The following is a 14951-nucleotide window of genomic DNA, read 5'->3' on the forward strand; positions in this document are numbered from 1 at the left end:
AAATTGCAGATTTGGGACAGGGATATTTTAGTCCCTGGTTAAGATATCAATTTGCATACCTCTTTAACACCCATAAAAAACAGCACACTCTTACCAGGCAACTAACTGATTTTGAACGCCTATGTGTCTCATCTTTACCTTTAAAGAAAGCCTTATCACAATTAAAAATGACACTATAGTATTTCCTTCATATACCTCCTAATGGCAAAAAGAATTGCCCATGAACATCAATAACTCCAAATAATTTCAGATATTTAAAGACAAATCTAAAATTGCTTACAAAATACCTGACACTGCAAAGATTGAAATACATTTTTTCAGGTGCTTCTGATAAATGCTGGCATGGGTGTTTAAATAAAGGTTCCCTATCAGTGTCCAAGTGTTCCCACTAAGGCCAGTTTTGTGAGCAGCCCAGCAGTGAAACAGTTAATTAGGGAACCACCCCGTGCAATTAGCAAACACTGCGCAACTTACAGACTGTAAGGTATAGTTGTCTTATTACTGTTATAACTGTTTCACTGCTGGGCCGCTTACAAAACTGGCCTTAGAGGGAACACTATATATATATATATATATATATATATATATATATATATATATATATATATATATATATATATATATATATATATAGTGGGACTGTCCATATATATAGGAAAACAGAACTGGACAAAAAAAAATTAATTTAGCCTTTAATTATAAATATTCCCATTAAAACAATTACCAAGCTTTAAATGTACCCTATAGGGCAATCACTTTGTATATTATTAATCAATTGTGCTAAACAACTAATACCTGCTTTCTGGAAATCGTCTGTTATCCCTTCGAAGTTGGACTGGATCCAAAAGGTAAATGCTATAGTATATCTTAGCTTTGGGAAACTAGACCAGTGTCTCAGAATTAAATTCCTTTGGGAATCATATACACTAATTATCAACTAATCTCACCTGTTTGCTTTTGAGCCATATTATATTTAGTATTTGCGTAATCTGGGAGTAGAATTATTTCTAAATGTTTCAGTGTGCTCATAAAGTTCCTTCATGTAATGTACTTACTTAAAGGGACATGAAACCCACATTTTTCTTTCATGATTTAGTGAGAGCATGCACTTTTAAACTACTTTCTAATTTACTTCTATTATCTAATTTGCTTCATTCTCTTGATATTCGTTGCTGAGTAGCATATCTAGATATGCTCAATAGCTGCTTATTGGTAGAAGCACATAGATGCCTCGTGTGATTGGCTCACCCATGTGTATTGCTATTTCTTCAACAAAGATTATCTAAAGAATGAAGCAAATTAGATAATACAAGTAATTTGGGAAGTTATTTAAAATTGTATTCTCTACCTGAATCATGAGAGACATTTTTTGGGTTTAGTGTCCCTTTAACTAGATGGCACATCAAGATTCTGGGATGGTTAACTTATACTCATCTTAAATGTATATGTCTGGTGGTATTTTATTTAGTGTTATTTACTTTGTTCTCTTTTCATCATTGTACTCTGCAAATGTCACAAATAAATCTGCTTGCTACATGCTCCAATTGTTGACTTATTTTCCTGTTTCTACGCAGACTCTTAAAGTAAATAGAACTGAAACCTAGTTCTAGGTCTTTATTGGAAAATGTTACAAATTCTTTTGTGATAAGTACTTGTTTATTTACATCTCTTGCAAATGTACACTGAAACCTTTTTTGAAAAAATAAAAATAATCTATGCAAGCCCAAATACTGAAGATTGTAGTGCATTACTTTCTGTAATTGAATGCAATATTAAATGGAATATTAAAAATAAAAGCTGGACTATGAAAGAAAAATAAACTTAGGTTAAACAAAAATGAATGTGGATGTTACAGTAAATGAATGAAGGGACTGAGCTAAAATTACTAAAGTGTGAGTTGGAAAATCCTCACCAATTTCTGTTTCAGTCTATAGTGTGAGTCTATGTGTTTATATATCATAGGTTTAGGTGACAGGGCTGGGGATTTTGTAGTGATATGTGCAGCTCTGCTGCCCTAATATGGTAATTGCTGCAACCTCTTTCTGTTCATGGAATGAATTTTAGACCATCCCATTTATTTCCTATAATCCATGAGAAAATCCTCTCAGCTACACTTATACAGAATACATCAATGAGAGGTTATTGTATATCATTGAGTCAGCTCTTTCCCATTGACTTTTTACATAGCAGGAGAGGGAGGTTTGTGTAGTCCCATAAGTACATCCAGGCTGTCTGTGCAAGATCATTTTCTGCCAGTTAACATGTGTGCCTCCCACAGTTTAGTGTCTGTGATCACTCACTGACTTGTGGTGATGGCAGATGTATAGCTTTGTTCTGATGCCAGTTTTATGCCCTTTCACTCATCTCACGTATTCTTGATAAAACTCAGTTTTTAGCAGCTGTCTTTTTAATAAAGGGGAATGTAAATGTTAATATGATGAATATGTTACTTCCTTTTTTCATAGTTTGTTCTAATTGTGATATCCATGCTAGCTATATAGAGCATGAAAATGTTAGACCAGATCATATTCCATTTGCAGTTTAATTTACTAGTAGTCAGGGCAAAACTCCTTTAACATTTATGAAGATTTATGTTGTTTCTTTTAGTTGTAATGTTTACACTTAGAAGTAGTATTTTAGTGCATATGTATCTTGTGGCAGGATATGAGTGTGATGTATTAATCTTGTTTTAAGGGTCACCAAATTGTAACTTTATACCCACGACAAACCCTTAGTTTACTAGTAACAAATTATTGTTACTCTAATTCTTAAAGGGGCCTATTTATTAATGTGCGAGTGGACATGATATTGCATACACTGTCAGCATTTATAATTGCACCAGCAGTTATGGTGAACTGCTGGTGCAATACCACAGCTGCAGATTCACCCCCCAGCAATACCGCCTCCTGCCAATAGGCCACTAGCAGGGGGTGTCAATCAACCCGATCGTATTCAATCGGGTTGATTTCTGTCCGCCGCCTCATAGCAAGCGGACAGGTTATGGAGCAGTGGTCTTTAAACCGCTGCTTCATAACTTCTGAGGCTTGATAAATATGCCCCAAAGTCTTCTCTTGTAATTAAAAGGGCAGGATCCATTCCCATGTTTCCTTCTGGTGTGATGTTACATCTGATTAGTGCCCGTAGGTTTAACTGTGTTTGTACTTTTTGAAATGTCTTTTGGAGCATAATATATGATCTTGTGCCCTTCTCTTGCTGAGTTTGTTCAGTTTTGTGACGCTATATATGTGTTAGTATCTGTTGCAGCTGCATTGTAGTGGGCAGAGTTTATCTTTATATTGAGATCTCACCACTAATGACGTTGTATGTCACTGTGCCATATTGTCACTCATCTCATTAGGACCAGGGTTGAAGTTAGTCTTAAATATAGGTTTAGTACTAGGGCTAAGACTGGAGCTAGTGTTAGTCACGGGTTAGGGATTTGATAGGGTTCGATCTGTGGTTAGGGCTAAGGCTAGGCCTGAAGTTAGTCTTAGGTTCAGGGTGGGATTTAGGCTTGGGGCTATTTTTAAGGTTAAATCTGGGTTTAGGGTTAGATCTTGAGTTTGGATTATGGATAAAGTTAGGATTAGGTCTAGGATTAAGTCTGGTGTTAGGGTAGGACTAGGTCTGAGTTTAAGTTAGGGTTGTGGTTAGTATTGGGTGCCAGAGATGGGTATGTGCTCCTCATATCAATGTTGTGACACTGATGTGCAAACATTTTTGCAGCCACATTATGTCTATGCTGACATTCTGGCCATGGTGATATCTGGCTGCATCACTGTGTCTGATTGCAATTTGATATTATTAAGAACTGTGCCTGTAATTTTCTAGTAGTGTTTATGCTTACAAGGGTGGTGCTAGGCCTAAAAGCACAACAGATACAAAGTAACTGCTAGATGCCCCCTGACCTTCAGACTTACTAAAAGATGAAGGGCTTTTATTCTCCTTGTAAAGATATTAGTCCCTTCTTCAAGCTATGCTATAACACGTTTCCCCCTCATTACGGCCTCTATCAGCTTACTGCACGATTGACATATTGTAATTGCTGCCATCTTTAAGTTTTCAGCCATAAAGCTCACACTTTAGAGTCAGAAGCTAAAACATTGTGGGCCAAATGGAGTGGTTAGAGCCCCAGGAGAGATAAGGTAGGAATGAGGAGGTTGAAAGACCAATGCACTATAACAGCTTATGGAAGAGAGCAAATAAAATATGGGGCAGATAAATAATGAGACCACAGGAGGGTGAAATGAAAGCCATTACAAAAAAGAGGCAGATGGTGACAACTCTGGCAGCAAACTAGAAAAGTCCCATAGTATGGCATTACTAACCAAACCAGCAGGTCAAATGTGCAAATAAAATAATAACAGAGCTGCACTGGCGTCCTACAAGGAAAAGCTACACATCTAAATTGATTATGATCTCTTCCTGCTATATTAGGAATAATGTTATTGATAAAACTGTGAGGTGCCAGGTGGTTTATGAATGGCAATACAGGTGTCAATGGCCTGTTAATCTGACCATGTAACACAAAAACCCTTAATGGCATCTCACTGTCTGTATATCTATTAACTGCTTGTATATATACTTGCTCTACAAATCCAATGTTACCTTCTATTATCATGGATGACTGAATATGGTATACGTGGCTTGTGCTGTTCTATTAGCCAGTCTATAATCTGTGCTGCTAGGTGACACATGTGTTGTTACCAACTAAAGGTCACAGTTTGTCTCTGTTTGACCTTGGTATGGGGCACCCAGTCCTAATGTAACATCCTATGCCCTTGAGTTTTTACATGAAGCAGACATTACTATAGTGTTAACTTCTGCACTCTGGTATTAATAGTCATCATTCTCAGAAATACTCAGCTGTTGCATCTGACATTTCAGAACAGTCAGATTGTTATGTATGGAAGGCAGCTGTATCACAATGTCTGTATTTAGCCATCTGAAACATGCAGAGACAGTCAGTATTTAGTGTAGTTGTGGTATTGCTACAATATGTGGTGCAGTTTAGCATTAGCAAAATGCCACAATGTTTGTAACAACATAGTATTCTTATGGTCTGTAACTATGTGTGTAATTGTTGCCCATTGCAATTCGTGAACCATATCTACAGTGTTAACTTGGCCTGTTTCCATGATTGAAACAGTTACATAGTACGTTATCATTTGTAGAACAGCATCACAAATAGCATCTGGTTTGTAGCAATATCTACATCGAACAGTTCTTTGTGTCTTGCTGTGTACTGAGGTGCCACTAAGGGGCATATTTATCAAACTCCGTATGGAGTTATGAAGCAGCAGTCTAAAGCTCAAATATGATTGGGTTGATTAACACCCCCTGCTAGCGGCCGATTGTCTGCAAATCTGCAGGGAGCGGCATTGCACCAGCAGTTCACAAGAACTGCTGGTGCAATGATAAATACCGAGAGCATATGCTGTCTGCATTTATCGATGTGCAGCGGACATTATCCGCAATATCGGATCATCTCCGCTCCCACAATGATAATTCGGCCCCTAAGTGTATGAAATTAGTGATTATGTAGCACAATGGGGCTCATTATGGATTGGATATTTTGTTGTTTGTATCACAATGCACTTGAAGAAGTGTCACAGTGTGTTACTTTGTGCATGTAGTAGTGTCATGTGTGTTACTTTGTGCATGTAGTAGTGTCATGTGTGTTACTTTGTGCATGTAGTAGTGTCATGTGTGTTACTTTGTGCATGTAGTAGTGTCATGTGTGTTACTTTGTGCATGTAGTAATGTCATGTGTGTTACTTTGTGCATGTAGTAGTGTCATGTGTGTTACTTTGTGCATGTAGTAGTGTCATGTGTGTTACTTTGTGCATGTAGTAGTGTCATGTGTGTTTGGTGTCCTTTCAACAATTAGGGGGATATTTATCAAAGGTCTGGCGAACCTGATCCGACAGTGTGGATCAGGTCCACCAGACCTCGCTGAATGTGGAGAGCAATACGCTCTCCGCATTCAGCATTGCACCAGCAGCTCTTATGAGCTGCTGGTGCAACGCCGACCCTTGCAGATTTGCGGTCAATTGGCCGTCAGCAGGCAGGTGTCAATCAACCCGATCGTACTCAATCGGGTTGATTTCCGGCGATGTGTGTCTGTCTGCTCAGAGCAGGCGGACAGGGTTATGGAGCAGCGGTCTTTAAACCGCTGCTTCATAACTGCTGTTTCTGGCAAGCCTGCAGGCTCGCCAGAAACACGGGCCCTCAAGCTCCATCCAGAGCTTGAAAAATGGGCCCCTTAGTGTGATGTAATGTCACAGCGTGTTACAATTTATACAAAGCAGTATTGTTGTCTTACAATTAGTGTGTGGTGTTATAGTGTGATACAATCTGTATGAAGCAGTGTCATAGAGGCCCATTTATAAAGCTCCGGATAGAGCTTGAGGGCCCGTGTTTCTGGCGAGTCTTCAGACTAGCCAGACACAGCAGTTATGAAGCAGCGGTCTAAGCACTGCTGCTCCATAACGCAGTCCATCTGCTCTGAGCAGGCGGACAGAGATCGCCGGAATTCAACCCGATCGAGTACGATCGGGTTGATTGACACCCCCCTGCAGGCGGACGATTGGTTGCGAGTCTGCAGGGGCAGAGTTGCACGAGCAGCTCACAAGAGCTGCTGGTGCAATGTTAAATATGGAGAGCGTATTGCTCTCCACATTCAGCGAGGTATGTCAGACCTGATCCGCACTGTCAGATCAGGTCTGACATACCTTTGATAAATATCCCCCATAGTGTGGAGTTTGTATTACAATGTTTGTGGAGCAGTGTCACTGTGTGTTATGGGACTGTGTTTGTAGCAGTGCTTAGGTAATCTTTTACAGTGCTTAGGAATTGACACACAATGTTAGTGTATAGCAGTGCTTTGGTAATATGTGTGTGTGTAGTAGTGCTTAGGTATTGCATCACAATGTGAGTGTATTGCAGTGCTCAGCAACTGTATTTGTGAGTGCAGCAGTGCTTAGGTATTGCATCACAATTTTAGTGTATTGCAGGGCTCAGCTACTGTATTTGTGTGTAGTAGTGTTTAGGTACTGTATTTGTGTGTTTAATAGTGCTTAGGTACTGTATTTGTGTGTGTAGCAGTGGTTATGTATTGTATATGTGTGTGTTCCAGTGCTTAGGTATTGCATCAAAATGTGAATATATTACAGTGCTTAGGTACTGTATTTGTGTGTGTAGCAGTGCTTATGTACTGTATATGTGTGTGTCTGTTGTTTTGAAGCAGTGCTTATTCTGTCCAATGTGTGTGCAGTGCTTAGGTACTGTAAAACAATGTGTGGGTTGCTTAGGTACTGTGCCACAGTGTATGTGAAATAGTGTTACAGTGTACTTTGAGACTGTGCCACTATGTGCGTGCAGCAGTTCTTAGTTACAGTGTCACAATGTGTGCATATCAGTTCTTATGTATTGTATCACAATATGTGTGTAGTAGTCCTTATGTACTGTATCACAATGTGTGTGTAGTAGCGCTTATGTACTGTATCACAATGTGTGTGTAGTAGAGCTTATGTACTGTATCACAATGTGTGTGTAGTAGAGCTTATGTACTGTCTCACAATGTGTCCTTAGTAGTGGGTATGTACTGTATCACAATATGTGTGTAGTAGTGCTTATGCACTGTATCACAATGTGTGTGTAGTAGTGCTTATGTACTGTATCACAATGTGAATGTAGTAGTGCTTATGTACTGTATCACAATGTGTGTGTAGTAGTGCTTATGTACTGTATAACAATTTGTGTGTAGTAGTGCTTATGTACTGTGTCACAATGTTTGTGTAGTAGTGCTTATGTACTGTATCACAATATGTGTGTAGTAGTGCTTATGTACTGTATCACAATGTGTGTGTAGTAGTGCTTATGTACTGTATCACAATATGTGTGTAGTAGTGCTTATGAACTGTATCACAATATGTGTGTAGTAGTGCTTATGTACTGTATCACAATATTTGTGTAGTAGTGCTTATGAACTGTATCACAATGTGTGTATAGTAGTGCTTATGTACTGTATCACAATGTTTCTTTAGTAGTGGGTATGTACTGTATCACAATATGTGTGTAGTAGTGCTTATGCACTGTATCACAATGTGTGTGTAGTAGAGCTTATGTACTGTATCACAATGTGTCTGTAGTAGTGCTTGTGTACTGTATCACAATATGTGTGTAGTAGTGCTTATGTACTGTATCACAATATGTGTGTAGTAGTGCTTATGCACTGTATCACAATGTGTGTGTAGTAGTGCTTATGTACTGTATCACAATGTGAGCATAGTAGTGCTTATGTACTGTATCACAATGTGTGTGTAGTAGTGCTTATGTACTGTATCACAATGTGTGTGTAGTAGTGCTTATGTACTGTATCACAATGTGTGTGTGTAGTAGAGCTTATGTACTGTATCACAATGTGTGTTTAGTAGTGCTTATTACTGTATCATAATGTGTGTGTAGTAGTGCTTATGCACTGTATCCCAATGTGTGTGCAGTAGTGCTTATGTACTGTGTCACAATGTGTGTGTAGTAGTGCTTATGTACTGTATCACAGAATGTGTGCAGTAGAGCTTATGAACTGTATCACAATGTGTGTGTAGTAGTGCTTATGTACTGTATCACAATGTGTGTGTAGTAGTGTTATGTACTCTATCACAATGTGTGTGTAGTAGTGCTTATGTACTGTGTCACAATGTGTGTGTAGTAGTGCTTATGTACTGTATCACAATAAGTGTGTAGTAGTGCTTATGTACTGTGTCACAATGTGTGTGTAGTAGTGCTTATGTAATGTATCACAATATGTGTGTAGTAGTGCTTATGAACTGTATCACAATATGTGTGTAGTAGTGTTTATGTACTGTATCACAATATTTGTGTAGTAGTGCTTATGAACAGTATCACAATGTGTGTGTAGTAGTGCTTATGTACTGTATCACAATATGTGTGTAGTAGTGCTTATGTACTGTATCACAATATGTGTGTAGTAGTGCTTATGTACTGTATCACAATATTTGTGTAGTAGTGCTTATGTACTGTATCACAATGTGTTTGTAGTAGTGCTTATGTACTGTATCACAATGTGTCTGTAGTAGTGTTTATGTACTGTATCACAATGTGAGTGTAGTAGTGCTTATGTACTGTATCACATTGTGAGTGTAGTAGTGCTTATGTACTGTATCACAATGTGTGTGCAGTAGTGCTTATGTACTGTATCACATTATGTGTGTGTAGTAGTGCTTATGTACTTTGTCACAATGTGTGTGTAGTAGTGCTTATGTACTGTATCACAATGTGTGTGTAGTAGTGCTTATGTACTGTATCACAATGTGTGTGTAGTAGTGCTTATGTACTGTATCACAATGTGTGTGTAGTAGTGCTTATGTACTGTATCACAATATGTGTGTAGTAGTGCTTATGTACTTTATCACAATGTGTGTGTAGTAGTGCTTATGTACTGTATCACAATATGTGTGTAGTAGTGCTTATGTACTGTATCACAATGTGTGTGTAGTAGTGCTTATGCACTGTATCACAATGAGTGTGTAGTAGTGCTTATGTACTGTATCACAATGTGTGTGTAGTAGTGCTAATGTACTGTATCACAATGTGTCTTTAGTAGTGGGTATGTACTGTATCACAATATTTGTGTAGTAGTGCTTATGTACTGTACCACAATGTGTGTATAGTAGTGCTTATGTAATGTACCACAATGTGTGTGTAGTAGTGCTTATGTACTGTGTCACAATTTGTGTGTAGTAGTGCTTATGTACTGTGTCCAATGTGAGTGTAGTAGTGCTTATGTATTGTATCACAATGTGTGTGTAGTAGTGCTTATGTACAGTATCCCAATGTGTGTGTAGTAGTGCTTATGTACTGTATCACAACATGCGTGTAGTAGTGCTTATGTACTGTATCACAATGTGTGTGTAGTAGTGCTTATGTACTGTATCACAATATGTGTGTAGTAGTGCTTATGTACTGTATCACAATGTGTGTGTAGTAGGGCTTATGCACTGTATCACAATGAGTGTGTAGTAGTGCTTATGAACTGAATCACAATGTGTGTGTAGTAGTGCTTATGTACTGTATCACAATGTGTGTGTAGTAGTGCTTATGTACTGTATCACAATGTGTGTGTAGTAGTGCTTATGTATTGTATCACAATGTGTCTGTAGTAGTGCTTATGTACTGTATCACAATGTGTCTGTAGTAGTGCTTATGTACTGTATCACAATGTGAGTGTAGTAGTGCTTATGTACTGTATCACATTGTGAGTGTAGTAGGGCTTATGTACTGTATCACATTGTGTATGTAGTAGTGCTTATGTACTGTATCACAATGTGTGTGTAGTAGTGCTTATGTACTGTATCACAATGTGTGTGTAGTAGTGCTTATGTACTGTATCACAATGTGTGTGCAGTAGTGCTTATGTACTGTATCACAATGTGTGTGTAGTAGTGCTTATGTACTGTGTCACAATGTTTGTGTAGTAGTGCTTATGTACTGTATCACAATATGTGTGTAGTAGAACTTATGTACTGTATCACAATGTGTGTGTAGTAGTGCTAATGTACTGTATCACAATGTGTCTTTAGTAGTGGGTATGTACTGTATCACAATATTTGTGTAGTAGTGCTTATGTACTGTACCACAATGTGTGTATAGTAGTGCTTATATAATGCACCACAATGTGTGTGTAGTAGTGCTTATGTACTGTGTCACAATTTGTGTGTAGTAGTGCTTATGTACTGTGTCACAATTTGTGTGTAGTAGTGCTTATGTACTGTGTCCAATGTGAGTGTAGTAGTGCTTATGTATTGTATCACAATGTGTGTGTAGTAGTGCTTATGTACAGTATCCCAATGTGTGTGTAGTAGTGCTTATGTACTGTATCACAACATGCGTGTAGTAGTGCTTATGTACTGTATCACAATGTGTGTGTAGTAGTGCTTATGTACTGTATCACAATATGTGTGTAGTAGTGCTTATGTACTGTATCACAATGTGTGTGTAGTAGGGCTTATGCACTGTATCACAATGAGTGTGTAGTAGTGCTTATGAACTGAATCACAATGTGTGTGTAGTAGTGCTTATGTACTGTATCACAATGTGTGTGTAGTAGTGCTTATGTACTGTATCACAATGTGTGTGTAGTAGTGCTTATGTATTGTATCACAATGTGTCTGTAGTAGTGCTTATGTACTGTATCACAATGTGTCTGTAGTAGTGCTTATGTACTGTATCACAATGTGAGTGTAGTAGTGCTTATGTACTGTATCACATTGTGAGTGTAGTAGGGCTTATGTACTGTATCACATTGTGTATGTAGTAGTGCTTATGTACTGTATCACAATGTGTGTGTAGTAGTGCTTATGTACTATATCACAATGTGTGTGTAGTAGTGCTTATGTACTGTATCACAATGTGTGTGCAGTAGTGCTTATGTACTGTATCACAATGTGTGTGTAGTAGTGCTTATGTACTGTGTCACAATGTTTGTGTAGTAGTGCTTATGTACTGTATCACAATATGTGTGTAGTAGAACTTATGTACTGTATCACAATGTGTGTGTAGTAGTGCTAATGTACTGTATCACAATGTGTCTTTAGTAGTGGGTATGTACTGTATCACAATATTTGTGTAGTAGTGCTTATGTACTGTACCACAATGTGTGTATAGTAGTGCTTATATAATGCACCACAATGTGTGTGTAGTAGTGCTTATGTACTGTGTCACAATTTGTGTGTAGTAGTGCTTATGTACTGTGTCCAATGTGAGTGTAGTAGTGCTTATGTATTGTATCACAATGTGTGTGTAGTAGTGCTTATGTACTCTATCACAATGTGTGTGTAGTAGTGCTTATGTACTGTATCCCAATGTGTGTGTAGTAGTACTTATGTACTGTATCACAATGTGTGTGTAGTAGTGTTTATGTACTCTTTCACAATGTGTGCATGTGTGTCACAGTTTACTTAGGTAGAGCAGTGTCACACACAGTGTGCTTAGGGGGTTGTATTAATGTGTGAGGAGTAGTGTCATATGTAAATGGAGAAGTGACCCATGTAGGGTGAAGTAGCGTCAAATGTGACTTTATATGATGATATCACAATCTCTGGGTATAATTGTGTCATGTTCCAAAAATACCAAAATGCACATCAGTTTTATTACACAGGGTAGTTCTCAATGTATGTATTGAGAGTTATTCTGAGCTAAGCACACAGGGAATGTTTGAAGTTACAGCAAAGATGACAATTAATGGCTTCAAAAAACTTTGATATCAAACAAAGATATAGCTGTTTACAGAAATCATATGTAATTACTCACTAAGGGCTACATTACAAATGGAGCGCTAATTTAACACAAGCCCGCAAACAGGCAAATTCACCCGTTTGCGGGCGCGCAATAATAACCAGCCATTACCATTACAAGTGGCTGGTTATTGCTACCGCAAACTTGCGGTAACAAACAGTGCTCAGAAAATTAACCAGAGATCAGATTTCTAAATGTCCCCCTAATTGCCCCCCAAAAAGTGGTGTGTTTTTGTTTCATTTAAAAATAAAATAAAAAAAATAAGCATCTTTATTTAAAAATAAAAAAATGCTAAAAGCAGTTATAAGGGGTTAAGTGTTAGCAAAAAAAGTGCCTTTACATTGCGGTCTATGTGGACTGTGCTATTTCTGTAAATATAAGCATATACATATATATTTATGTGTTAATATGTGTATATACAAATTTTAACACATAACCTATATATGTAAGTAAGCATATATATATATTTATATTTGCCGCCCATCGCTGTGCGGCTTACCCCCTTGGCTGCACTAGTTCTCATACCGTGTCTCACAGCATGAGAATGAGTCTCCCATTGGAGCCTTTGGAAGTGAGCTCTCGTGAACGCAATTTTTCCGTGCAATGTGAACACCTCACTTGTAATACCAGTGCACATTTGCGTGCGCTGGTATTACTTAGTTGAGTGCAAATATCGCTTTCACTGAAGTGATATTTTGCGCTCAACTTGTAATCTGGACCTTAGAAAGTACAGATATGCAGTGGTACTGAAGTCCCAGCTATCATTGTCCTTCACAGGATGTTACTGAGATTCACTTTGAGCCCTGCCTGAGATTGCTGAACGTCCTCTAATAATTTCCCAGAAGGGAGACCCTTATATGGAGAGCAATAAGATATGTAAAAAGGGGAGGGAAGGGGGATAAGTTTCAGAATAGGGAAAGAAACTTAAAGAACAGAATGAAAGACACTGAATGCAGATGGAGAGAATGAAAGAAAAAGTAAGTGTGAAAAGCAGAAATATGGAAGTAATTAAAGGGACATGAAACCCAATTTTTTTATTTCGTGATTTAGAAAGAGCATGTCATTTTAAACAACTTTCTAATTTACTTCTATTATCTAATTTGCTTCATTCTCTTGATATCACTTGCTGAAAAGCATATCTAGATATGCTCAGTAGCTGCTGATTGGTTGCTGCACATAAAGGCCTTGTGTGATTGGCTCACACATGTACATTGCTATTTCTTCAACAAAGGATATCTAAAGAATTGAGCAAATTAGATAATAGAAGTTAATTGGAAAGTTGTTTAAAATTGCATGCCCTATCTGAATCGTGAAAGTTTAATTTTGACTAGACTGTCCCTTTAAGGGAAAAATTAAGACTCATGGTCTACAGAAATATTCAGGAGGCAGACAATTATAATCTCTTATGTAACCTTGTTTGCAAAATACACTCTCTCTCCTTTCATTCTAGCCTAAATTTTCTTAGCTTGCTTTGCTATTCCTCTATTTTAATCTTTTCCATTATATTTATTATTCTTTTCTCTTAAAAGATTGTTTTATTGTCTTTATCATTAACTTGATTTTTTAACTGTGCTTACCTCTGTTTAAGTTTCTGCAGATCGTCTCCTAGATTATCCCTCTCCACTTCCACTCTGGACCTCTGATTGGTGATAATGTCTACTTGACGACGCAGCTCTCTCATCTCCTCTTCATACAGTTCACTGACTCTTGTTGGTTCCTTGCCCTTGATTCTGTTCACTTCAGCCACCAAAACCTGATTCTGCTGCTCCAGGTATCGGACTTTCTCAATGTAACTGGCAAACCGGTCATTCAGATCCTGCAATTCAACTTTCTCATTGGTTCTTGTTTGCAGGAATTCCTGGTTCAAAGCATCAGCAAGGCTAAAGTCCAGCGCATCCCCTCCAGAATAACTGCTTCTAACTGGGGTAAGTTTGGTTGCTCTGAAGCTAGATAGACTTGGAACAGCTGAACCTCTGGAGACCTGGTATACCCTGGAAGATAAGGAACTTGAGGAACCTCCCTTAGTTCCAAAACTGGACCTTGTATATGTTGGGGATGCTCCACCAAAAGTGCGACGGTAGGAGGAAACCCTCTGGCTGGATGAATAAGACTGGCTCATGGTTATTGTAGTATTTGGTTTCTTGGTGGGAGCCTGGACTTTGGCTCTGAATTGATGAGGCTCCTGGAGTTGCTGTGAGATAAGTTTGACAGTCCTTGTGCCTGGCTATTTGTATGCCCAGTGACATCACATAGTCCCCCCTTATTCTGTACTGCCCATCTACTTTAATGACACTCCCAGCCCCTTGACCACACACACACACACACACATGCTCAGTCTAGACCCATATCATATGTGACTGTCCCAAACAGCTGCAGCATCCCAGAGAGAGAAAGAGAGGGGAGTGAGTGGAGGAAGAAACGGTGGGTGTGATGCCTAAAGAGGAAAGTTTCAGTTTTATTTAGTCCCTATAGCACCAAATATTCTTGCAGCACACTCTGTGTGTGGTGTTCTCAGAGAGTGTTAATATAAAGAGGGAAATAAATGCCAAATAAAGAAAAGTCCATTTCAGTGCTTAAATGTTTCTTGAATAAGGTTTCAATTATAAATGAAGTTTTGCGTAGTCTGACCATTC

At 38.3% G+C, this 14951-nt stretch overlaps 1 protein-coding gene across 1 annotated transcript in view; it reads right to left on the bottom strand.

The window, feature by feature from the left end:
- Positions 1-14524, bottom strand: part of DES (desmin) — a 37483-nt gene extending 22959 nt beyond the window's left edge. The window contains exon 1 of the mRNA XM_053698171.1: positions 13896-14524. Coding sequence (XP_053554146.1) covers positions 13896-14437 — 542 coding nt within the window. The 5' untranslated portion in view covers positions 14438-14524. The remainder of the gene's footprint in view (positions 1-13895) is intronic.
- Between the last annotated feature and the right edge of the window lie 427 nt (positions 14525-14951).

Source organism: Bombina bombina, chromosome 1, assembly GCF_027579735.1.
Source record: "Bombina bombina isolate aBomBom1 chromosome 1, aBomBom1.pri, whole genome shotgun sequence".
Lineage (NCBI taxonomy): Eukaryota > Metazoa > Chordata > Amphibia > Anura > Bombinatoridae > Bombina > Bombina bombina.